Below are 26,471 nucleotides of genomic sequence, written 5' to 3'. Positions count from 1 at the left end.
TGGAAGAGAAAGGCAGTGGAGATTTGGATGAATGGACAGCTGCAGTTGTTCCACTAAATTGAACTTCACTCCTTTGCTCTTTCTGCAAATGCAGATATTCCATTCAAAAATGTCATCTTCACGTGAAGGAATGCACATACAAATACTGCTCCGCCAACACACTCTGTCCAAACTTACTGTCAGGTGTGTGTGTGTGTATATACTGTATGTACAGTATATACACACACATATATGCACACACGCTCCCTATCATCTTCTCTATCTTCCTTCTTCTAGTTGCCAAGACAGCTGGCAGCCATGTGACTGTGAAGGGGTTGTACTTCCTGCTTCCTGTCATTATAATAGATGGTCTGGTGTGGATTCCACTGCCCTCCTCCACCAGCAACCACCACGCACATACACACATGTCTCTCCTGATCAGCATCCAAATGGCCTGCCTCAACTCCCCCCATTTCCTTGACAGACCCAGGAATAGATCATTTATTCAACAAGTGCACAGGCACTGACTCACATACATGTGCTGGGAGACGAACTCACGCATACACCTACACACATATACACCAGAATCAGATTTTTTGGTTAAGTTTACTTATATACACAAGGACTCCTATTGTCAGGTGTTGTTAGTGCACCTACACGGAGCACTGAGACAATAAACATACACAAACAAACAAACAAATAAACAACTGTTAGAAACTGAACAGAGCAATTAGGAGAAGAGATAAAGACCAATAATTAAACAGCCAAACAAATAAACATGCAGCAGTTACTGTACATAGGTCAAGTAGTCTGTGTACACATACAAACAAATACACACACTGTGACTGGTTAGCGCCTGTAGCAATGATATATGTCGGTCCATTTATTTTGTTTTCAACTTCCAACAGCATGTTCAGGAGGTCCTTGTGTGTGTATGTATGTGTGTAAGAACATCTGGGAGCCAGAGCTAGAGCTGTGGTGGTCTACAGGGAGGTGACCCTGGCCTTAGGAGACCCTCCCTTTGCAGACTACCACAAAGCTTGTGTGTCTGGAGAAAGAAGAAAAGAGGCTGATGGTAGCACCTGCCTGCACTTCTGGCTGTGTTTGTTCAGGCCTGTTCTCCTCTTGTTGATTACTGAACTAAACATGCACGCAATACCCATCTCGTTTTCACAGTGCAGCTACAGGTTGTGTACATAGTTATGGCTATGACTTAAAATTTCAATTGAATCTCGGAAGTTTTGAATTGCGAAATATTAAGTTATTTATATCTTTAAATATTTAGAAATATGGAATGCTAAACCTAAGTTGAGTCATTAAGGGTTGTCAAATGATTCATGCTTAATAAGACACCTGGGTACCCTCAGAAGTAAATATAACAGGTCTGTTTGAGCTTCAAAAACATGGACGTGTTCATATGTGTGTGTGTGTCTGTTACTTACGCACATCTCTGTTGGCTGTCAGAGTATGTGTTGTTTCAAGCAAAGAGAGCCGGTGAGCTCCCCTCAAAGCTCTTGGTGGTTTTCATGCGACTGCACAGGCGGATGTTAAGTGTTACCATTATCCAAAGGCTGTTCTCTAATGGCAGTAGAAGGACCGACGTAGCTTGTTAGCATGTTGTGACCACAAGCTGGTCATTGTACCAGTTTCAATTTGTGATTTGTTTGCATTCATATCTGCATTTCTTTATTTTTTCTCCTTCTGCCTTCCTCCTCTGTCCTCAGGGTCTGACCTGAACCAAACTGTTCTGTGTAGCTTGCAACTAATGCCACCTCTGTGTCATGTTAAAACATATATTATACAGAGAGGGAAGAAAGTGGGATGAAACCCAGCTGGCTGCACTGGAGGAATGAACGGAAGAGTCAATCTGTTGTCTTAATGATGGTGGTGTGCCCCAGGGGTGTGTAAAGCTCTATGGAGAGACCTTTAGTTGTTGTTTTTTTATGTGTATATCCTTGTAAATCTATGTGTGTGTCTGTATGTTATATAATGTGAGTTTGTTTTTGTTTCTTTGAAGGACAATTTCAACAATCATACTGAATATTTCTCAGGCAGCAGATTGCTGCTGAAATAAGTCTTCAACAAGAATTAGTAAAAGTATGGTGGAATAATCATCATAAAAAACGACATGTTCTCATGACCAAAAATACTATATCTAATTATTGTAACACATTTTTAAAGGCCAACTGATGCTTCTCATTTTCCAGATTGTTCTCTATGAATAGAATCATTGTTGTCTCTATTAAATGTTATTAGGGCCTGGATTTATTAGATGATCCCTAATGTGGGAGAGAATCTGTAATATTGACATTGTGGTATGAGTGTGTGTGAAAGGAAGGATAACTGAAGTCTCATCATAATCACTTTAAATTATTCATGAATGACTCAGGGATTCTCTCATGGCTTCTTCTCCCCATGAACTTGTGACCTCTGTAGTTCTCATGTCAACCCTCATGCCCAGGATGGCTTTCGAGCATATGTGTGGCGTGAGTAAGCTCTATAGGAGTGTGTGTGTTTGGAACCTGAATGCAGCTTTATCAAAGTGGATTGATTTGATCTGAGTTTGCGTCTTTGTGAACACATGTCTGTCCTTCTATGCAAAAGTTTGTGTGTTTTAAAGCTCTCATGGAGTGTGTGTGTTTGTGTGTGTGTGTGTGTGTGTGTATAAATCTGTGTGTGTGTGTGTGCCTCTCATTTAAACCACTTAATGATATGGTTTTTCATTTCCGTGACCAATTTGCCTCCACATAATCCTGATGTGTAGCTGTCTATGTATGTTCCTTTTCCCAATGGACTGTTTACTGATCTGTCCTTCCCGAGCGTCCATTGTGTCAGGCAATCAGATTAGCCCCAGTCACGGTTGGCTCCAGCTATTTACTGCTATCCTAATGGGTATGAATGGACATGCTTGTTGTGAGGGATGAACGCTTTGTCTAAGGACAGAACAGGAAAATAAAGTAGGGTCTAATGTGGTGTGTGATAGTAACCCTAACCCACTGAGGTCAGACGAAGTGTGTGTCGAGGAGTTGGTGTTTCATGCCTCTATCTTGTGTTTAACTGTGTTGACATGCTCTTGAGAAACAGAAGTGGCTTTTATTTCACATTGACTTTCACATTGATTGAATTTAATATAAGTAAAGGCTGAAACTCTCCATTTTGCTAGTTGGTAGTTTGAGCTTTAATCTCCTAAGTAATTTTCCTTTTTTTCTGAATGTAAGTGTTTGTACAAACAACAAAGTCAGGGTTATGGCCAGCAGTGGTTGTAGTATGACAGGTGGATGTTTTTTATCTGTGACAGAATTTAAGAGAGACGCAGAAGACTGCAGTTACATGGCCACAATAAGTTGATAGAAGTAAGGTGCTTAATTTAATTGTGATGTGAAACCGAGAAACCAGCACACCCACATGTTTGAACCTACTCAATATTTCTGCATTAAATATGGATCAAATGACTATATGTAATAAGAAATGAGTCACACGTTACTAACTATAAAATGTTTGCCAGAACAACTTTACAAGGTAATGAAATGTCAGTGTTGTGTTTTTAGCTTGTTGTGCTGCAAGATTTAAAGAGGAAATATTTAATTTTTACTACAGAAATATGTCAAAAAACAGGCAAAAACTAGATTCTGGAGAAACAGTGGCTGTTATACCACTGCAACGTTAAACCTGTTACATGAAAATGTTTCCCTTTCCTAAATGGAAATTGTGGTATATTTTGTCCTTACATTCTTAAAAAGAAAGAAAGAAAGAAAGAAATCGAGAATTATCACTGCTGAACACAGACACTGGTGAAACGTTTAAGGAGTTTAGTTGAGACTATGAACCCTCTCTCATGTCTACTACTTTACCACAGGAGTTGAAATGTTCCAACCCCATTCTCCTTGAATCTTACAAAAACTACAGAGCCAAGTTTCAAACACTCTTCACAGGGGAGGAGGGGTTGAGATTTCACATAGTTTCAGGAAAATGTGGGCAATCTTTCTGTCTCTCTCTTTGTTTCTGTCCATGTCCCTTCTCTGGACCAGCCAATCCCACTTGGCCATGAACAGAGTCAATGTCAGGACTTTGACAAACCCACTCTTTTACTTTACTGATCCCAATCTGAAGATAACTATCTGTGTGTGTATGTGTGTGTGCATTTACTTGAGATGTTGGCAAGAGCAGGAAAGGTCAAGGGGATTGCAGGCATTTTGTGCATGTGCTTGTGCACGTATACATGTGTGCAGGTTGGCATGGGTGTAGTGTTAGCCTGACCCAGTTTGTAGTAAATTGGTTTCGCTCAGTGGAGCCTTAAAAGACACATAATAGGCCACACTGGAAAAGTAGCCAAAGGAAAAGGGAGAAAGAGAGAATGTTAAAGGTGAAGAGAAATGTGTGGTCCCCTAGAAAATAAACAGAAGAGTGGAAGGGAAAGAGCAAAAGAGACAGAAATGGAGGAGAAGCAGGCCACCGCAGGATGTTGCAGCAGTTATGATATTGCAGCGGTAATTGTTTGCAGTGAACCGCAAGCAGTCCTTCAGAAATACAACTCCCTGTGTGTTTGTATATAATTTGATGTTGCAACTTTGGAAAACCCCTTTGTTAGGGTTAAAAGTTCACAGGGTCAAGAGTGTGTGTTAATGTTTGTGCATCTCTATGCAAAAGTGTGTGTATGACTCTTTCTCTCTTTTTCTCTTTCTCCCTCTCTCTCCCCCTGTAGTATTTTCTGGCCCATTAGTTTTCAGGGTCTGTACAGCTTGAGTATATAGTTGGTCAGTAATTCACTCCTTAAGTATATTTACTGCAATAAGAGGCTTTCTTTTGACATGTGGTGGACTGGTAATGGCCTTTAATTGCAAGAGAAAACCCATTTCCAAGCACTAATCTGAAAAGACACACTTACATTCATCTAAGTGTGCACATATACACATAAGCAAATAGATTCATAAACGTAAACAAATATGTGCAGACTAACATGCATGGAAATAAACAAGCACACACACATTCACAGAAATGCACACATATGAACACCAACAAAGTGGCCACACACACATATACATATGCACGTACGTCACCTGAACTCTACATAATCCCATAATGGAGCAGTTAAGAAACTAAACTGCAAATTAATGAAATGATCCTGACCATTGGCAGCACACTGGTCCAATTAGAGTGTTTACTTTTGTGTTTTTTTCCACAAACTTCTAAATATATTAAATATGATTCAACAGGTCCTGAACTGTCTACAATCAACAGTTGTACAAAAAATGTCCTTTAAGATTTAATCCAATAGGGGTGGATTTTAAATTGGCAACAAAAGGATTTGAGTCCATGTCTGAAACTCATTACTGCAGGAGTTTAATGGTTTATAGCACCAGGTTATTGAAGTTACACATATGAGTTTGTCTGATGTGGTGTGCAACAGAGGAACACTCTTCACTGGATTGAAAATGAGCTTACTTTTTAAGGTAATTTTGCATTGGTATTTAGGTTGACATTGGGAAAATAGTCACATTAACACTGTGATATTGATATACAGTCTGTTTCAACCACATTGCCAGTCTTATTTCCCTAAAACAATTTTTTATGATATTCTATGACATTTTCTAACAAGTTTAACGAAGGTTTTATTATATTGCACTCACCAAATGAGAGCTAAATTTGTAGCCATACATAAAATGAGTTGTATTGCCAAATATTATGGCTGTAATATATTATTTCCATTGCGTATGGAACCTTAATACTTTTGGTTACTTATCAGAATGTATCTGTAACACAAAGCATCAAAAAATGCTGAAAGTTGTCATTGAAGGACTGCTCAGATTTGTAGTCTTGTTTAATGTTTCTTTTGTCATTTTTTAATTGAAATTATATTTTTTCTACTTTTTAGACTAGTTTTTAGTTTTATTTAGGCAGATTTCTTTTACAGCTGCTTTTGTTTGAGGGAACAAGAAGTTCTTGTTTTTTGTTAAATGAAAAAGGGCTTTTTTGTTTATATTTCTCATTTATTTAAGTATTGTTTTCATATTCATAATAGATACTCAAGTCAGCAATGCAGTAAATACATTAGCCGCATGTAAAATGTTATGTAAACAGCTTAGTAACACTATTTCCTTATTGGCATTTGTCACATACCTGTGCTCATGCAAAGTGATGCTTGTATACTGGAATAGTTGAATGTAGTTGTTGTGTTTTGTCTGGTTTCTCCTACAAGAGAGATTCAAGAAGGAAAATAGCTGACACTCATACCAAACAATCACAACTCATGAGGGTGAGGTCCTTTAACTTCCCTCAGCCAGTTTATCGTGTGTCTGTCTTTGGCATTTTCTGCAATCCAGTAAAGCAACGATGCATTCAAATAAAAACAGTGAATGTAACACACTCCCAGTCTATACGAAACCGACGTGACTGAGAGGTTTGCGGGCAGGTCCTGAAGGGAGGAGTGTGGTTACACGAGTGTGTGTTTTGCATGGTTAGGTACTTATATGTTTCTGTATGTGTCTGTGTATGCGCATATATATATATATATATATATATGTGTGTGTGTGTGTGTGTAGCCACATATGGAAGTGCTTGTCTCATACATTGTTGTTGTTCCAGCCAGGCGGCTACAACAGGCTGAACAGACGAGAGAGAGTGTGTGTGTTTGTGTGTGTGTGTGTGTGTGTGTGTGTGTGTGTGTGTGTGTGTGTGTGTGTGAGAGAGAGAGAATGTATGTGTGTGTGGGTTTTGTAAAGACAAAATTCATGTGAGTGTACCCAGAGGACCCTGAACAAAATGTACTCACTTATTTTACTTTGAATTTGTTCAACTGAAAGTATATATAAGAATTGTCTCTTTATGTTTGGAGACATCTGGACCCAAGGTAGCAGCTTCTAGGGATACCATTTACACCAAGTGTGCATGTGCTTTACATGCATAGTAACACACAAACATGCACGCATGCACATCACACACTCACACTCACACTCATACTCATACTTAAGATCAGACTAGGGTTTTGCTATCATGATCCCCCCTCATCTTTTCCCTGCAGACACACATAATTGGTCCATGCTTCTCACTTTCTCTCTTCATAAAACATCTCTTAGTTTGGCTTTCATCGTCATCGAACTCAAAAGGGCGCAGCCTTCACTCCTGTTTCACTCTCCAAAATTGATGCAGGGTCCCAAGCGGTTTCTGTCAAAATGACCATGGCAGTCAAAACCCAGAGACCTTCTTGATATTAGAGGAAAATAATGTCTTTCACAGTGCGTAAGGTATTCCAAGTGAGTCACAGATGATTGCAATTTTCCCCTATGACCACCGTATAATAAGGTACATGAACCCCTTCTTCATCTCCCTCCCCCTGGCTTTCTTTCTCTCTTTGGCAAAATGACCATCATCCAAAATAATATTTGCCATCTGATGAGTGCTTGAGATGAGTAGGAATACAGTTTCATCGTGTTTCTTTTTTACTCTTTTCAACTGTTTTCTTTTTTCCCCTTTTTCTTGTATTTTGTTGAACTTGACTTTTTGACATGTGTGCCCCACCCCTGCACCCCCCCGTTGCATTTTTTTATACAGTGTGTAAAACAACAGTGGAGCTTGAACGTTTCCCTGGGTGGTCTCCCTTGTACTCTGAGATCCTTTTCGACTCTCCAGGGGTTTTCATTTGAGAGGGTAGCGGTTCACTGCCATAGTTAGCCTGCAGCTCATAGCCTTACTTCACTTCAGCTGTTTGAGTTTGATGTTTATTAACCATTTCAAGGCTAGTTTGTGTGTTTTTACCCTCACAGTTTTTAAAAAAAGACACACAAGCAATCAATTAACAAAACCCCTAATGTTATTTGTAAAGTAAAAGTATATATTATCCTACTAACAAGGTAGCACAACAGAAGTTTGTTTTCAGCTGAACTTTGGCCAATCATGGCAGAGATTCAGCAGGTTTTAAAATCAACTTACTCTGATGTAGTTGCAACTGATTCAGATCGTTATCACAGTTTATAGCTTGACAGTCGAATTAAGTGAAATTTGATAACCATGCTGGTTCTCTGTTTGGCAGGAGTGTGGCATACTATTCTGCAACTCTCCAGCAGGGAGCACTCTTGGCACATGTACTTCATAGACTGTGTACTTCAGGGCTCTCACAATGTCTCACTAACCAAGAGGGTCAGAGATTTATTATTAAAATGAGTATCAGATGAAATTAAATTATGGTAATAATTTAAAATAACAGTTTTACTAATAATCTCAAACATGTGTTGGCCTTTAAAGTCTTAATTTGATGGACAAAATTCCACAAGAATGAAAGTCAGTGCTTTCTTTGACTCATAAAGGTATTGAGCTCATTTTGAGCTTTTGTTTATTTATCTAAGTGTTGCTGAGGTGCTATGAATACAGTTGTCTATTTTAGTACAGTCAACCCCAATCATCCAACTCTAGTAGGCCTATGAAAACTGTTTGTCCCATCTGTCCATCCTTCCCTCATTAAAACAAAATGAAACACCATCGTCATCCAAGTGGCAAACACAGACCACCAATCGCTGTCTGAGCCACACACACTCACACACACAGATGCAAACAGCGCTATTTCTGAGTGACACAAATCCCTGCTCAGATGACCCGTTGAAAAGTGAGTTGATGTCACAGCAGTGATTTTATGTAAGACTTTTTCTTTTCTTTCTGTTGGTCTCTCTCTCTCTCTCTTTCTCACTCTCTCTCTGACTGGTTTTTTGACAGTTTGGAAAGTTTGAAGTCATAGGTTTTAATCAGGGCCTTGCGGCTGGGCTCAGAGCATGGCGTGGCGTGGTATGATGGCTCAGTTTAAAGATGTGGGTCTGGGTCGGGGCCAAGCCTGGGTGGCACTGCTAGAAAGAGAGGGGTGGTGGGGGGAGGGGTGGCGACAGTGAGACAGAGAGAGAGACTGAAAGAGAGAAAGATATGGAGAGAGAATCTACTCTTACTGCACCCACAGCACACAGCAAAGTTGGCCGCAGACCCCCAAAGGCCTGAATGGACTGCATTAATGACAGCTGATTATGTGTGGGCATGCGTGTCTGCATAAGGTGTGGACTTAGGTGTACACAGGCTCGAGCACAAACACATACACAATGTTTGATCAGTGTGGGGAAGTGTGGCGAAGAGATGAATTAATCTAAATCATCCTGTGGTTTTTAGCCTCACCAGTTTTACATCAGGTCCTGCTGCTAATGTGTGTGTATGTGGCAAATACTTTTTACCCCTACTGTGGCAATCATGACTTGATGAACCATGATGAATTTTAAACATTATTTTATTAAAACAAATGGAAAGAAAAAAACCTGAATAAAATTAACAAACTGAAGTAAAAGAGTTTAGAGGATTATCATTATAGACCTCTTATGCTTTGCTTTCTATCTAAATGAAATCTTTAGCTACTCTCTGTCAAAAAAATATTATTTTACAAGCAATTACTCCATATTTGACTGACTTTGTAGGAGGCTTAGTGATGCTGAACCCCTGGCATATGATTCACTTGCAAGAGGTTGCAACTGTGGACTCAGAGATTGAGTTCATGCCATGTTGTTGCACTTTTCCCAACAATCTGTCCCGTCTGTGTTGACCATCTACAGATCAGTAAGATTCTTGAGCAGGTTGGGCTGCCCTGTCACCTCCCAGTAAAAGATCTGTTCGACTTTAGTGCACAGCTGGCTCTAACCCATCAATTTGCTGTCCAGCCTGACTTAACAGAGGTCCCTAAAATGTTGGCAGTGTTTCTCTGTGTTTAGAAAGAGAGTTTTATGTGAGTCCAGCTGGGTATTAACAAAACCTAGTGATCTGTGTTAGATTGCCCAGAGAGTTCACCAGGATGCTTGCGAGTGGGTACAAGGCTTGCAAATGCTGTCAGAAGCATGAAAAAAAATGTGGAGCAGTGTTTATTTTAATCTCAAAATAGGTCAGCTTTAAATAACCCATAAAGATTGTGAAGAGTTAAAGCTCTATATTCCCAGTGTTCTCCTTTTTGCTTTATTTAGAGATGACAGTGTTTTCTAGGTGTTTACATTGTCAACCAGTGATTATTGTGATAAAATGTTGATGGTTATGTGCCATAACATGATGCCCCATGTGGCAAGGAAAATTTCCTGTAGGCCTATCACATCACAATTATTTATATTAGGATTACATCATTTTATATTATTATTTCAGTTGTATAAAATCAGTGTGGTTACATCAATCTTTTTTTTCCAGTAATTGGATAACAAGGATTACATTACTGGAGGTGGGACGAATAAAAGTGAGAGAATTCCCCTGATGCCTTGGGTTATTTGCAATATATGCAGAGGTGAAGTGAATGTAGTGTGAGTATGTATTTCTCTAACAATAAGAGTTGTTCTCAGTGAAGTTAATGCATATCTGTGTGTGTGTCTGAGTGTGTGTGTGTTGTCGTGCCAGGGCCACATTAGAGGAGCCTTTCAAGTCTTGTCGACCTCCTCCTACTTCTCTGCATAGTGCTTGTGTTGTGGTCTGCTCAACAGCCAACCTCCCAGAACCCCTGCGAACTCTCTGGAGTGTGTGTGTGTGTGTGTGCCCATATATGATGTTGTAGGGTTATTCCCAGTGCGTGGGATCCCCCCCAATATCCTGCTGGATTTCTCTTTTGTGTCCCTCTCCCTGTTTCCGCCGCCTCTCTTCTTTCATATCAGTGTCTCTCTGTCTTTGTGATTAATATAATAGAGATCTATAAAAATTATGAGCACTGTCAGCTTTGATTGTGTGTGACTCAGTTTAGTAGTCACCTCCATATTTCTATGATAAGTCTGCAGCTCTGCCCCTGTAATGTAGTCGATGACAAACTTAGGGCCTGGTCTCGTCCTCCCCTCTGCGCACACACACACACAGCTCTTTTGATAACCACGCCAGTTGCTCCGAGCTTGCACTAACACATTTCAGCACACTAGCACTCACTGTGGATTGGGTTCAGAATAAAAGGTTAGCTAACGCTTTGATCCTCACCAAACAGAACACATGCTAACTCATTATTGCCATGACACATCAAGCCATTGTGCTTTATGTCCTAGCCGAAGGGAAGCAGAAGACAGTGTGCATCTTTTATGTGCTGTCAGTCTCTTTAAAACTCTTCTCTCCACATGCTCGATAGTAGCTGCCTACTGTGAAATAATACAAGATGTTTAAGCTAATGAAACTCTCAGTGGTGTATCAGCCTTCATTAAGACTATGTTTTCTTTATTCCACAAACAGATCAGCCTATTACTCTTACCTGAACTATTTCACTCTTCTGTTAGTCCATAAAAGCAATAATGATTCTTATACTGGTTAACAAGGGCCTTGTGGACAGAAAACATGATAATAAAGTGTTAATTACCCTCAATACAGTAGTCAGTTGTATTGTAATACTAGTGAACGCCTTCTTGTCTGTCTGTGAGGGTTGTGAGTGATCTGTCTTTGGAGAAGTTCTGTGTAGGTGCATATAAAGGTGAAAACAAGCACAGTTTCAGAATAGCCTGTCAAATATCCTGTCACATATAAGGTTATTTATTTTGCTTTCCATTTTTTATTTGCTTTGGAGGTACTAACAAATGTTGGTGAGTTACATAGACAGAATCAGTCATTTTGTTAGGGATACACCAATCCAGCTTTTTTCCCTCCTGATAATAATACTAATACCTTAACTATCTCCCTACTACTCCCAACTACTCATCCAATGCAGGAACTGCCTGAATAAATAAGAAATCAGATTCTGAGGCTTCATAAAAATGGGAGAGGGTATAAAAGCATCTGTAGGCTACTGAACATGAGCCCAAACACAGCTCCAGCAGTGACTGGGAGGTATAAGAAGAACCATACTACCAATAGCAGAAGCACTACAGTGATTGTACTGAAAAACAGACGTGCAAGTGCTTCTGACTTGGCACAAAGATTATCTGTGGAAATGTTTCAGTGACTGATGAGACAGTACAAAGGACACTGCATGAAGTCAACCTCGACGGCTGCCGTCCAAGAAGAAAATCATTGCTCACAAAACTGCAAGATTAAACTTTGCCAAAGAAAAAAGAAAAGAGGCCTGATGAATATTGGCAGCACATCCTTTGGTCAGATGAAAGCAAAATAAATTTGTTTGGATCAGACGGGGTCCAGCATGTTTGGTGTGGACCTGGCCAGGACGACCGCAGTGACTGCACAGTGCTGACCGTGAAACATGGAGGTAGGAGTGTGAGAGATATGTGGCTGCGTGAGTGCAAAAGGTGTAAGGGAGATGGCATTTATAGATGGCACCGCGAATGCAAGTTTGTTTATCCAAATCCTGACGAAAAGATGACTCCCAATCTCAAGAAGCCCAGTAGGAGAGGAATTTTCCATGTGACAGTAACTCCAAAACACACAGCAAAAATCACACTGGAGTTTGTAAAGAAGAAAATAGTGATGACTACGACTTGGCCAAATATGTGCCCTGACTTGAATCCAATATAAAATCTTTAGCATTTTAAAGCAGAAGGTAGAGCAACAAAACCCCTCCAACAAAGAGAATCATCTGTGAAGAATGGCAGAACATCTCTCGGCTTCATTCTTTTTGAGCTTTGGCCAAAAACCAAATAGTATTTTTAACATTTATTATTACAGTATTGGCCAGTTACTAACATAACAACAACATTTGGGCGTGTGTATATGCCTCTCTTTGTGTGTATATGTGTGTGCGTGCATGCATGAGTGTGTGTACTTGTGTTTGTATCTCCACGCCATGAATCTGTGCGTCTGCATACCTGCCAGGCTGTGCTGAATTGACTGGGCCTGGTCAGCATGGGGAAGCAGCTGGGGGAAGATTGAGGCTGCCAGATGCAGCGGCCCTGGGCTACCGAGGATATCATTACCCCGGGTGTGTAGCCGGTCAAAACGGGAGCCCCCAAGTGGAGTTTCATCAAGGTGGACCCCCTGTCTGTGGCAAGGGGGAGGATACCAGTTAACCTGTTGTCCTGCAGCGAGGAGCGGTATTAAGCAGCAGGTGGAAAGAGAAAGCATCCCGTGACTGGAATGAGGTAGAAACAAGAAAGTGTGCAGATACTTGCAGGGTAGCAGTCAGACACACTCAAACTGTGGGAGATTGTCTCTTTTGAATTCCCTTCCCTGCTTCTTTTTTGCAACTCAACAGGAAACCCTGTATTGCCTCTATGTGTGTCTGCATGTACATTTTACATAAAGTTTTATATTACCTTCTCTAACCCATGAGCCATACTTTCCAGTATCGTTTACCGCACTATAGCTCGTGCTTTACTTCGAGCACACACAAAAATGTATCTCTGAAAATTTCCATTCAAAGGAAATTGCCGGGATATTTTTGGTGCGGGACTGTGACAGAACAACTTGATGCATGGCCACTGGCAACGACATCAGCAGTATCTTCGTACGGGAATTGGACCGTCTCCCCTCAGTGAGGTAACCCATAGGCCATGAATCATGCTGCCTTGCTCCATAGTCCTGTGGTCCCGGGGGTTGACAGTTTGACCGCTCCTCAATGTGGTCTCTCTCCTCTACTCACGCTCCTCCTATCCCCATCACCACACATTCCAACCACCGGACTGGTCACGTAAGGTCAAGAAAATAGAATAGAGCTGAATAGAGTAGAAGTTGCGTGTAATGTATCTACCCAGTGTTGGTTAGCAGCAGCCCTGTTTGCTTTCTCACATCCTGAGGCATTTGCAGATTAATGACCAGATTGTAGAGGTGAAGAATGACTGATAGGTGACAAAAAGACTACATCTGAGAGAAGTAAAGCTTTACAAACAAACACAGAGGGAGAGAAAGGGGCTGGAAAGATGGGTATTCCTGTGCGTTTCTGTTTGCAGCTTGTCTGTTTTGGCAGCTCAGACATGGAGCTAGTCTGGCAGTCTGCCTGTCTAGTCCTCTCTGGTCTCTCCTCCATACTGGTGGGTCACTGGTGTTTGGATCACTACAGTTGGCTGTTAACCACCAACTTGGACTGAGCCTCGCCGCCATGTGTTTGATTTAGTTTAGTCATTTATTATGTACACACACTATGAAAATTAAAGTCATATATCAAAAACGTTTACTTGGAAGTGAGGAAGAAAAGAAAATACAAAGACAGGGTGAGAGGATGAGGTACTGGGAAGCCTAAAATAATGTAGTAAAATAAGGGTAGGGATGATTGTAATGATAATAATAAAATCACTGAAGTGTTTCACCAATCAGAATCGTATTTGTTGCTCTTAAAGAGCGGTAGTGAGTTCATCAAGAGCTTAGGCAAGTGATAAATGGACAGTTCATCCGGTGCAAGAGAGGCCCTTGAGCGAGTGGTTTTAACAGTGCCCCAGGCCTTACTCCAGCTGAGTTAAACACACACCGAAGTGTGTGCTTGTGTGCCTCTGTGTGTGTGTGTGTGTGTGTAAGAGAGAGAGACATGACACGTCTGAGGATGTGATGTAGTCACTTCCTCCCGCTGGACTGAGCGACTGTTGTCAGTTTGACCCTGCACCAGTTAACCCCTCTCCACCCCTCGCACTGCGGGCGAGGGCCCCGGGTGTGTGTGTGTTTGAGAGCAAGAGAAAGACAGATTGTATGTGTGTGTATAGTGTGTGCGTGTGTGTGTTGGCAGACCACAGGTGTCTGGTCGCGGTGTCAGGGTGTTAAGAGGTCTTCAGAGAGGCTGCCCCCCCCCCCTCAGCATCTGCTTCAGAATTGGAGGGAGCAGCAGAAAAGAGGAGAGGTTGGCGAGGGTTACCAACACATACCCTCAGGGGTAGGGTGGGGGTTGGTGGGGCAGTAGCTGACAGGCAGGTGCCTATGTTGACAGTAACCCTTCATACTTGAACCCCAAACACACACACACACTGCGCACACTTCAATAAATCCTGAGGAGTCGAGTATAATTGCAGAGCTTGATTGGGGGGAATGCAGAGGGAATCCCCTTTTACACACACACACCAGTGGATGGGGTCAAAGGTGAGAGAAAGAAGAGAGAGCACACAACTCTGACTTTTTCCTGCCGACTGTGAGTGTGTGCGTCTTACTGGCATGCATGATGAGTGCAGTATCTCCACATATGGGGACCATGTGAACATACGCCTCAGCTACGACACGGAAATGGGCACAGGCTCATTTCCTGTGATATTTCTTTTCCCAAGACCATGTATACTTAATATACATAAGCAACAGTAATGGAAATTCTGCAGCATTTGTGCTTCACATTTTTTTTCCACAAATACGTGTGTGTGTGTGTGTGTGTGTGTAAATGAAACCCGTTTGGACCGAATGTTTGTTAGTCAGGTGTACCGGTGCATGTCTGGGAATGATTATTTTGGTAAGAAGGGGGGGAAGGCGGCACACAGCAGGAGGTCGAGGAAAATTGGAACAGCTGTTGATTAACATGAGTGCTTTCTCTCTTTCGTGTTTTTTTTTTCCAACTCTCTTACAGTGGAAGAGGAGGAGGAAGATGAGGAGATGATGGAGGCGAAGCCAGGCCCCGAGTCGGAGCAGCAGGATGAGGACGACAACAGAGAAAACAAAGACGGTACAGAGCATAGATGGCTAAATGGATAGATCATGTAAAAACTATAATGGTCACCTTCTGTCAACCACCTCATTAATTATGTCTAAGTTTTTTTTAATTCAGTAATACTTCCTCCATGTGAATTAACTTGATAAATGAGACAGTTACTTTTTCATCCCTCAGTTCTTTTTTCCCTTGACTTCTCACATGTTGCTGTCACGAAACACGGCGGCTCGTGTGTGACACCCTCTGCCAGTCAGTGGGTGTTATCAGATGGGAGGGTGGGGGTAGGTTATGGTGGGGTTAAGGCGGGTCCAGCATATCAGCTCCGTGGCATGTGAGGGTCAGCACTGATTAAAAACCTGTCACTTGACCCCCCCAACCATACTTCAAAGTGAAGAGTAATAGAGAAGTGTGTGTGTGTGTGTGTGTGTACATGCATGTGAAGAGTTCACGTAGTAAATAACAGAGGAAAGACACAGATCTATTGAGTGAGTTAAGACACAGCACATGATGGACACACACGGATGGAAAGACATATTCATATTCAGCCACACAAACCCATTGGTAACTGCACTGAGTCTGAGTCAAACACACACATAGAAAGATGTACACACTCGCACGCACTCATAAACACACAGTCATCCGTCTCCTCTCCATCCTGGCCTATTAGAAGGTCTGGCCTTTGATCTCTGCCACTCGAGTCACTGGGTCTTTTCTGACAACTCGTAAGAAATACGAAGGGATGGGGGGGGATCAAAGTCAAGAGGCAGGGTAAAGGTCGATATTTGTGTGTCTGTGCATGTTTGTGTGCGTAAAATCGCATGTGCGCTTAGGGACAGTGACTTCAAAACCCGGACACCGTGCTGTGCAGCCATTACGTTCAAAGGGAGGCGGGTCGCTCAGAGGGCTTTGTTTTTCTCTTGTTTATGAAGTTCTTACTGTAGGGTTTTATTAGAAAAGATGCATTAGGAGCTGTTTGTAGTTTATTATGTCCTGGATGGGATTCTGGTTTTGATAGAGATGAAGTGAATGTTAATCTGACATTGGAAAAATGCGATGTACAGAACTCTGGCTTTTTGTAGTAGTAGACATGACAGTGCTGCGTGTGTGTTTGTAAATTAGTAGGGGTCTCAGTAGGATATCTGACCTTTTCTAATTAGGAGTAGAATGTAACAGAGTCCAGAGTCACAGACTCATCTAGTAGACTTCAAATGTAATGGTTCATTCTCACGAATGCCTAAAAATGATGGATATCTTGGAACTTCATGAAAGATAAGAAATTCAGGAAGCAGGAAAGATACTATTTAAAAACAAATCTTTTATTTATGATCACATAGAGAATAGACATCAAATGCATTATTATTTATTCATTAATATAGTCATGTGACAGTGCTGTATATAGATTCTTAGATACTGATAAGGTATTGTGGTATTGGAACTTGATTATACACTAAAATAAGATAATAATGAACATAATTGTAATTGGCAGGCCTCAACTCAAGTTGGTGCACTAGGCACTTTGTAAGCATGAGTTTGCCTCACATTCTTGTGTGTTTATGTTTATGTTGATGTTTATGTTCTCTCCAACAGGCTCATTTCCGGTGCTGAGGGAGCTGACAGAGGAGGAGAGGCAGCAGATCCTTCACTCATCCGAGTTCCAGAGTTTCTTCGACTGCAGCATCCGAGTGATGGAGAGAGCTCTGGCCGAAGACAGTGACATCTTCTTCGACTACAGCGGCCGAGACCTTGAGGACAAAGAGGGGTGAGCAAGGGAGGAGGCAAGAGTGGGGCAGGAGGAGGGTGGGAGGAAGGGAGGATGTGTTTGAATGTTAGAGCACATGTGAGTGTTTACTTGAATGCCTCGAACTAAGAAATGTGCTAAGACTGACTCATGCCCACTGTTTCACTCCAGGGGCCTGGGAGCTCCTTTGTTCTTCAAAATACATGTCTTCCTGCTGATGTCACACTCTCAGGGGGTTAAAAACTCCTGTGAGTCGACAACAATCGCAACCTAAAGAGGCATTGTCTTGCCATCTTGGTTCCAAATGAAGGTTATCCAAGTGGTGGTTGAAGTTATAAGAGTCATGAGTGCAAAGCTGTTTTAGCATACTGCTCTGCTGTTACAGAAGAATGCTGTTTTTACCGACTCACTTAAACTTTGACCACTGCAGCCACAGAGGAGCATCAAGCCTGTGGTCAAATAGAGATTATGTCTAAAACAGGCTATGGCCCAGTACTTAACTTCAGTCCCCCTCTTTTTCCATTGACATGCTTTTTCTGAGAACATAGCAATGTAACCTTCATTTCACTGTCTTGGTTCATTACTGTTAATTCTCACATAGTATGACATATAAAGTATATATTATTTCATACAGAATTTGTTGTATCTAACACAAAAACTGTGATCAGTTTATTGAGGTGACGTGTGGAGCTCAGGCACAGACAAAAACTGTGGTGGTACTACTACTACTACTGTGGCCAGTGGCACAACACTCTTTAATGTTTACATTAATATATGTCTGAGTAATTCCACACTACAGATTCAAATCCAGTTTGACTGGAAACATTGTTTTTTGGTGTCTAAAATTAGTGACTCACTAGGGTGACCAGCCAGTCAGACAGCTCTGACCAACCTCTCCAGTGCTGAATCAACATGTTGAACCATGCTATTTGTCTTGTTTGTTTAAAAGAAAGACATTTTTTAAAAGGGTGCTTCAGTGATTTAGTCACACAGTTTTATAAAGCTGAGAGACTCACAAGAGATTGATGAAAAAAGAACAGTCAAAATATGAGCAGCAGATGTCAAGATATCCTGAGTTTTAGTCTCTAGTATCGGTCAAGCTCCAAAAACCCCCTGGATCTTGCAATTCCCATAATGCAACTTGATAGTCTCTTTCATTAAACCCGATGACCCTGACCAGGGTTATTTTTTCCAAACTTAAGAAAGCTAGTTCAGAACTACAGACAACAGAGTAAACTGAACTTCAAACTAAGTAAAACAAGGATTATTATATGTCTTAGCTGTAATGCATTAAGGGAAAAAAGTTTGTCCTGTATAGTTACAATGCCATGTGCACTAAGCAGATTGAAGGTAGCTACTTACTTACAACTAATAAGTGCCTGTTTTGCAACCAGAACAAAGCTGCTGTCTTCAGGTCTGATCAAGAAGTAACCTTTGACCCTTACTTTTACTGTCTGCCTCCAGAGATCTGGGTAGTGGCTCCAGTCTCTCTTTCAGTAGGCTCTTCTATGACGAACACTGGTCCAAACATCGCGTCATCACCTGTCTCGACTGGTCCCCTCAGGTGAGGACTGCAGCCTTTGAATTCAAAACTGTTACACTTTCCCACATTGTAAATCATTTTCCAAGAAATACCAGCAACACTTAAACAGGTTTTAAACCTCACTGAAACGTATTAACTGTTTTTGAGAGCGGCTCTATCATCAAGTTTCTTTCTCTCTCTCAGTATCCAGAGTTGCTCGTAGCCTCCTATAATAATAATGAAGATGCTCCTCATGAACCGGATGGTGTTGCCTTGGTGTGGAACATCAAGTTTAAGAAGGCCACACCTGAGTACATCTTTCACTGTCAGGTACTTTGCCATTTCTTTTTTTTTCTTTTTTTCGTGTAGTGAATTGCAAGTATGTAAATGCCACAGAGCTGCATGGTGAAAAAAGAACAAAATATCTTCCATCTTCCTCTCTCTTCAGAATTTCACACTGAAAAGCACTGTTATTTCCTTCTCCTTTATTTTTCACACCATATCTAGCAACCCAACAGTCAGTACATCCAGTAATCTATAATTTGTTCCTCTTTTTGGCTCTATAATGCCAGTGTCTTTAGGAGTGAAAAATAATGCATGAAGCAAAGGGAAATGAAAGGCAAGTCCACATGCATTCATTTGACCCCGTAGATTGGATTATAGCTGAATGCTGCCACTTGGGGCCAGTTTTAATGGAAGAGACTGAGGTTTTGGTGGGAAAGAAACTCATTGAAGAGTGTGATGCTAATAGTAAATGACACTGAGAAAACGGCAGAAGTAGGGTGGGGGGAAAGAAGGGATGGAGGGATCGGGTGTGAGGGCTTCACTGTTCCCAGGAGACAGGCGAGGCCCATATAGAGACGTCTTGGTAGTAAAATGATGTGGCCTACCACTTCCTAATCCGAGGCTGCCACATGTGTGTGTTAGCCCACCCACACTGAAGCTGCATCTAATGTCAGCAGTGCTTTTTCACAATAATTGACAAGTCTACTTCATACAAATCACCATAAATTAGGAAATACACCTGTAGTCGTATTAATGTCACAAACAATCTTCTCACTGTCTCTGAAGTGCACCCACATACTCTCACGTTCAAGCTTCATTCAGATAGAGGAAATAGATTTTCTCTCTTTCTCTCAAACGCACGCAGGACCACATATTCCTACAGACCGCACGCTGCCTGCAAATATTTCGATATGAAGCCTGCCATATAAGTCCAGCTCCATAATGGATTTTTAAAGCACTCCATTCTTCCACTGCACCATAATTTATGCTGCTGCTGAAATCCATGTGGTCTTAGGTATAGATTACAGCTATGCATCTTGTAGCTGAAGGACTCAGTAGTTTTTCCATGTGGGTCTCTTGACGAAACGTGTACAGTACATCCGACTTTATTAACAGTGCAGTTTGCGAGCACGCTGATCTGTGAATTGTCAGTGTTAAACAGCAGACATTGGGAAGCAAGAATATTTGTGTAAGCAGCTGATAAAATGCTTTGGGTATCAAAAGGGTGCAATCAGCTGCAAATGTGTACAACAGAGGTGAACTGTGTTCAGTGACAATAACATAATGGCACCTGTTTGCACTAAGATATTGGTAAATTTCAGTTTATAGCAGAATGAGGTATCATCATTGTAGTTTGTTTTGATTTTCCAACACATACAAACTGCCTCTACAGACACAGTTGATTTGTTTTAAGTGAGTGTTTACTGGAAGGATGTGCGTTAGATGAAGTGATATCAGATGGAGGAAAGAAAGAAGAGAGACTGAAAGAAAACAGAAACTCTCAAGTGTACCCCCCACCCCCCCGTGTTAGTCAGTGAGTTCATGTGGCCTGGGGCTGTGCCATGGTCTTTTCATGAGGGGAGAAAGAAAAGTCAATGACAGAAAAACAGAAACATTAAAAAGAGAGTGGACAGCAAAAGAGCAGGGATAAACAGCAGAGGATAAAATGAAGATAAAATAATTAAATGTGGAAAGAGAAAGAAAGAGGTGGCTGCATGTCATTTGGCATCAGTGCCGACTCCACCTGTCGGCATTGGATTCGGATGAAAGGAACACAGGAGTGGTTAGACGAGAGGATGAGAAGAATGAGTGGATTGCATTTCTTCCTCGCTCTCTTTCACTCTGCGGGGCCTTTTGCAAACGGAGTCGCGACTCTCTTAGTTAGCCGCGGATCAGGTGGCTCTTAAATGTGCGAGCATGTTCTGCCGTTTAACCCCCCAAAACCACAGGGCTGGGTGTCCCCCTTCCTCTTCCTCTACTCTCCTTTCCTACTTTTTTTCTTTTCACCTTCCACCTCCCATCCTGAGCTGGCTGTTTACTGTACACATGCGGTCCACACAGACACACGTATACATGTGTTGGGTTGGCAGGCACCAGTAGATGGTTTAGTAGCCATTCAGACATGTTTTGTTTTTCCAGACTTGCCCACAGAAACAGCTCTCATCTGGTGGATGGATAGGTAGATGGTTGACTACTACTGCACGTGTCTGTCTGTGTATTGTATGCATGGGTTAAGGCTGTGGCGCGTGTTTTTGAGAGAGAGTACAGAAACAAAAGAATGACGGTATTGGAGGGTTGGGGTTTGTGGTTGAGGTCTGGTTCAGCGGGGGCTTTATTGTATAAGGCTATGGCTTATAGAAGGCTTCATGTTACAGATGGGGTTTTGGTGAGGTCAGGCTTCTATATTTCTTCTCTGGTTGTGTGCAGTTTGGTGAATGGGCTTATCAATGCAAAAACTGTCCTTTTTTCCTTAGAATTTAACTTCATAATCAAGGTTTAAATATTTTTGCCCAAACACAGGAAATTTTTCTTGCTGGGTTGAGATGATCTGAGTGGTTTATTTCTTTCAGGACTTTTGGAACTGTATTTTCATACAAAATAGAATAATATGGATTGTCCACTATCATAAAGATATTTGCATTGGACGCTATTTTTTTTTCAGCGTTGTTCAGGAGTTTATGTTCTTGACGTGCTGGTGGGGTGGAAAGTAAATCATTTAAAAGCTGGTGTTGGTTTGATTTTGGAAGGAGGAGTCTCAGTGTCACTTTGGCCAAGTGCAATCTGGGAATCATGCACAAATATTTTTGGCAGTGTGCAGTGGTGTTGTAATATTGCATTCTAATGCAATAGTTAGGGAGACAACACTTGACAAATCTTTGCTCCCATGTGGAATAAACAGATGTCACAGAAATTTCACAGTTATGCATTCATTTTTTCCATCTCTCCCTCTGCCTTTTCTGTCTTATTTAACTCCTTTTTTTTTTTTTACCTTATGCACCTTTTATCGGAATCATTGACTGAATTATTCTACATGGCACAGAATATAAAGTGTACTTTAAATGGTAACAGTAACAGTTTGAACATCAAATCTGTGGTATGGCTCCAGTTTTACCTTTATACAGTAACATATTTTTTGTTATTTATTGTAACAGATATTTTTGTGATGTTTTATTGTTTTTCCCATGAAATGCACTACACAAATCTGATATTCTCTAACTTAAGACAGTAAGTAAACTGTATCTGAAATGAAACATTATCTCAGTGTACAGGGAAACTCTTTACAATTCCTTTAAGGACCCGAGGCAGTTTCGTGACCCCACTTCAGGAGCCACTGATCTGTAGCATAGTGAAGGAAGAATGTGATCCATCAGTGTGTGGGTTGGGTTTGTACTTCAGGAAAAGGGGCTGCCGCTGCTGCGGATTCTGGTACCAGTTGAGCGTGCCTTCCCTCATCACGGCCGTCCCAGCAGTTGGACCCATCATCGCCTCGTCCCAGTTGGGTCCAATCTTGTAACTTCACACCAGCCTCTCAAGTGGGCAAAGTCAGACCACATTAAAGGGCCCGTTTGACTTAAAACCTCTGCTGAACCCCCCCCAAACCGCAAGTCTCCCTGCAACAACCCCCGCCGCTACTGTCATATCCCATTGGACTCAGTCATATTTTTATTAATATCTCGCTGCCTTGCGTCGCTCCGCAGGCCTTTGGCACTTTCAGAAAAGGTTGAGTAAGAGAAGCAGAGCAGTCAGGCAGGAGAGTGGGTGGGGTGGCAGTGGTAAAGAAAGTTTGAAAGAGAGAACAATTCAACAGCATTATTCACAAACTTTATCTTAGTGGGAGCCCATGTGAAATTAGACTGGAGGACGGAGCAGCATTGTGCTCAAAAGCTTAGCAGAAAAAACCTCTAAGTGCTCATTTAGCTGATGGGTTAAGCCTGTGTGACTGTATTTGATTTGTGGCGCACGACATAGATGAAGCTTCTGCTGGATCATTTAGAGCATTAAATTTTGCAGTAAACTGGATTATTTTGTATAACTCTGACTCTGCTGATTAAAGCTGCTCTATGGACATATGTAATGATGGAAATGGAAAAACACAAATTGTTTAAATATTATATGCTGCACCACAAGCAGACAATTTTTCCCAGGCAGAGTTACAAGTGTCTGTTACTCATTGTGTTGTTGTCACTGCTAAGAGCTAAGAAAAACTTTTAGGTGTCATACTGTGAGTCTGAATATCAAATCTAAATGTTTTAGCAACAACACAAATGGGTTGAATCAAAATTTGGCATTGAATTTCACAGGCTTCTGATCTAAATCAGGAAATGTTTCTAACATATTTCATTTTGGCAAAGTTCTTAAATTAATAGTCTAATCAAATGTAATTAGAGCAATTGTTAAACGAAATAGTATCTGTATCAGAGTAGAATAGAGTTAAGTACTGGGTGGTTGAGTTGAACAAGTATTATATTTACAACACGAATCCAACAATAAAGCCACAAGCCAGCAAAAGTGAAAATATGAGCCAAGCAAACAAACAAGATATGGAAAATAAAAGGAAAGGAGCTCCAGAAGGGGGAAGAGAGAGAGAAAGGCCTGTTTGTGTTCCTGGAGCCTCCTCCTCGTGCTTTCGCTCCGTCAAACCCTCATTCTTTGCCTGGTGAAATGGAGACTCAGCTCGGTATTTCTCTCTCCTTGCCAGAAACCACAGAGTGACAAAATCTGCGGGGTGTCATAAACGAGCAAAGCCAAGGGGAGAAAGGGAGGAGAAAGGTGGTTGCAGGGTTGGGAGGGGGTGGGTGGGGAGCGGTTGAGAAGTGGGGATGCAAGAGAAGACAGTCTGATCCATCTGGTCCTGATAATGCAAAGTGGAAAACACATGAGTGTGGTGAGCGCGGGGGGGGGCATGAAGCATGGATCTACTTGGGACGATATACTGTCTGTTGTGCCCTATCAGCCCCCCCCCCCCCCCCGCCTCCTTCTTTTCTTCCCACCATAGCACTATCGCTCTGTTTCTACCTTCCCAAGCCAACTCTAGCAACAGTTTGTTGCCTGAGGAAAGAATGAAGAATGAAAGAGAGGAGGAGGCAACAAAGGAGGGAGTGTTCCCCTCTCTCCAACTTTCTTTCTCTTTCTGTCATTCCTTCGAATCTCCCTAATCCCTCGCTGGGTGCCATCTTTCATCACTGCCTACCATGTGTGTATTATCCTCTACAGAACACTTCCCATTAATATAATAAGGGCTGCCAGAAGCACTTAGCCTTGTGAGCTTGTGTGAGATATGGTAGATGATACTTTGTGTGTGTGTGTTTCTCCCTCATGCAAGCATGCACACATACACACACAGAGCAGACCTTGCCTGGGGAAAGAAATGAAACCCAGTGTTCTGACTGCGAGAGCGTCTCCCTGTAAAACTTCCACAATTTATCTCAGGCCCGATATACCAAAGTGACTCTCGCTGCTGCTTTTTCTTCCGGGAGCTGTCACTCCCCACATCCTCTCTGTCTGGCCTGGCAGGAGATGACTTGGCAGGTGTCTGACCCGCACTGCATGGGAGATGAGAACCATGCGCAGAGCCACTGTGCATTTGGAAATGAAATGTCAGGCTCAGTATTGAGTAAGCCCTGATATGGCGATGCAATCATAGCGGGAGTATTGCCGCCACGAGAGTTGTTGAGGTGTTATTTAGACAGATGTGGTGCTTGTATGACTGGTATGTCCAGACTTATGAATCTGGAATGAAGAGGAGCTGCAGGGGAAGGGAGTAGTGTGGCTGCATCTGATTTAAAGGAAAAGTTCAACATTTTAAGGATATAGGTTAATTAGTAAAGAGGCTGTTATTAAGTAGGCCTAAGTATGAAGCCACTGCCAACAACCAGCTTACTTAGCTTAGCACAAAGGCTGGAAACAGGCAAACAGCCAGCCTGGCTCTGTCCAAGGAACCACATCAGTTTACCAGCATCTCTAAAGCTCACAAATGAACATATTACTGTATATTGCCTTATAGTGCCTTGAGATGACTTTTGTTGTGATATATATAAATAAAAATGAATTGAATTGAATATTTTGAAATGACAAATCACCTTTTTTTTGGGGGGGGGTTATGTACCAGACTATTTCTTGGCTGAGGCCAGTAACTTCTTGAGGTTTCCACCCTTTATGCTAAGCTAAGTCAGTCAGCAATTGGCAGTAGCTTCATATTTACTGAACAGACATGAGAGTGGTATCAATGTTATCATCTAACTCTTGGCAAGAAAGTGAATAAATGTATTTCCAAATTTCACACTCAATTCAGAGTGTACACATACAGTACTTTATGTAGTTATGTTTACACACATAATTTGCCTCTGATAGATACAAAAGCAGCATTTCCGTCAGTGATGGCAAAGGCTCATGAATGAATAAAAAGTAGAGGAAAAACAGTCTAAACATAGCCCAGCTCCCTATAATTCAGCTCTAAACTCAGTCATTAATTTCCTACATGACATCTAAATTGAGAATCCGTCAACCAATTCCCCTCGAACTTAAATCATAAACTTCCTTATAGCGCAGGACAAATTGATCTTATTTCAGCGCCTAATGACATACAGTGGATTTAAAAGGCACATAACTTCAAAACATATGTGCTGATGTGACATTTGATTAGAAGCATTTAGGGAGAATGGCTTTTATTCTAAGTCCAAGTCGTGGCTGGCAGGCACCTCAAAGTGCAATCGGGACAAAGTCGGGTTAATTTTCAGTAGCTCTTTCACTAAGCCTGACAGTACATGAGGGGGATGATGGCATAACCTGTGGTTTCTTCAAGAGGGGATTCAGAGTTTAGTCAGGATTTTTCCTCTTAAGATGGGGACACTGATAGGGCTTAGGAGTTAAACTAACATATGGAGCGAATAGAGGGGGTCTCTGGATTTTGGCTTCTCTTTTTCATTACTCATGTGGGGTAGAGATGTTTATTTAGGGTGATAACCGATGGAAGAAAACAAGACAGAATAGAGAGCAGGGATGTTTTCTATTTATGTCTGTGTATACTTGTGGATTTGTGTGTTTATTTTAAATCTTTGATGGTGTTAATAGTAAAAGTTAAGTCATATTGGCCTTTACTGGAAAGATCAAAGAGATGAGGGTTTCTGTAGTGAGTTAAAAGATAAGATTATTAATATATTTTAGGTAGAATACGCTATATGTTGTTCTCCAGATTGTTCCAATTTGGCAGATATGTAAAACTCAAATGAGAAATGACACTTTTATAGCAGTCTTATGGTTACTATCATTTCAGGCAAATAGATAAGCCTCAACAAAGTCAGCGATGAAAGAATAAAAAGGCTGTATTAACATGGATAAACTAGCTAAAGTTCAGCTATTATATGTTCTTTGTTTCTGCAGACTTAGAGATGGTTTTGATGGTGGGGTATACCTATTTAGTGTGGACATGTGTGTTTTTGTGAACAGGGATGACAAAGGAGGCAGGACTTGGGTTTATT

The 26,471-nt window shown here is 41.5% G+C and overlaps 1 protein-coding gene across 7 annotated transcripts in view; it reads left to right on the top strand.

The window, feature by feature from the left end:
- Positions 1-26,471, top strand: part of LOC108876973 (cytoplasmic dynein 1 intermediate chain 1) — a 51,578-nt gene that overhangs the window by 6,892 nt on the left and 18,215 nt on the right. For all 7 annotated transcript variants that reach the window (XM_051065880.1, XM_018666921.2, XM_018666903.2 and 4 more), the window contains 4 exons: positions 15,368-15,463; positions 17,036-17,207; positions 18,651-18,750; positions 18,913-19,038. In XM_051065880.1, coding sequence (XP_050921837.1) covers positions 15,368-15,463; positions 17,036-17,207; positions 18,651-18,750; positions 18,913-19,038 — 494 coding nt within the window. The remainder of the gene's footprint in view (positions 1-15,367; positions 15,464-17,035; positions 17,208-18,650; positions 18,751-18,912; positions 19,039-26,471) is intronic.

The sequence above is a fragment of the Lates calcarifer genome, linkage group LG3, assembly GCF_001640805.2.
Source record: "Lates calcarifer isolate ASB-BC8 linkage group LG3, TLL_Latcal_v3, whole genome shotgun sequence".
Taxonomy (NCBI): domain Eukaryota; kingdom Metazoa; phylum Chordata; class Actinopteri; family Centropomidae; genus Lates; species Lates calcarifer.
The sequence above is the reverse complement of the archived record's forward strand: the minus strand, read 5'-3'. Positions and strand labels throughout refer to the sequence as shown.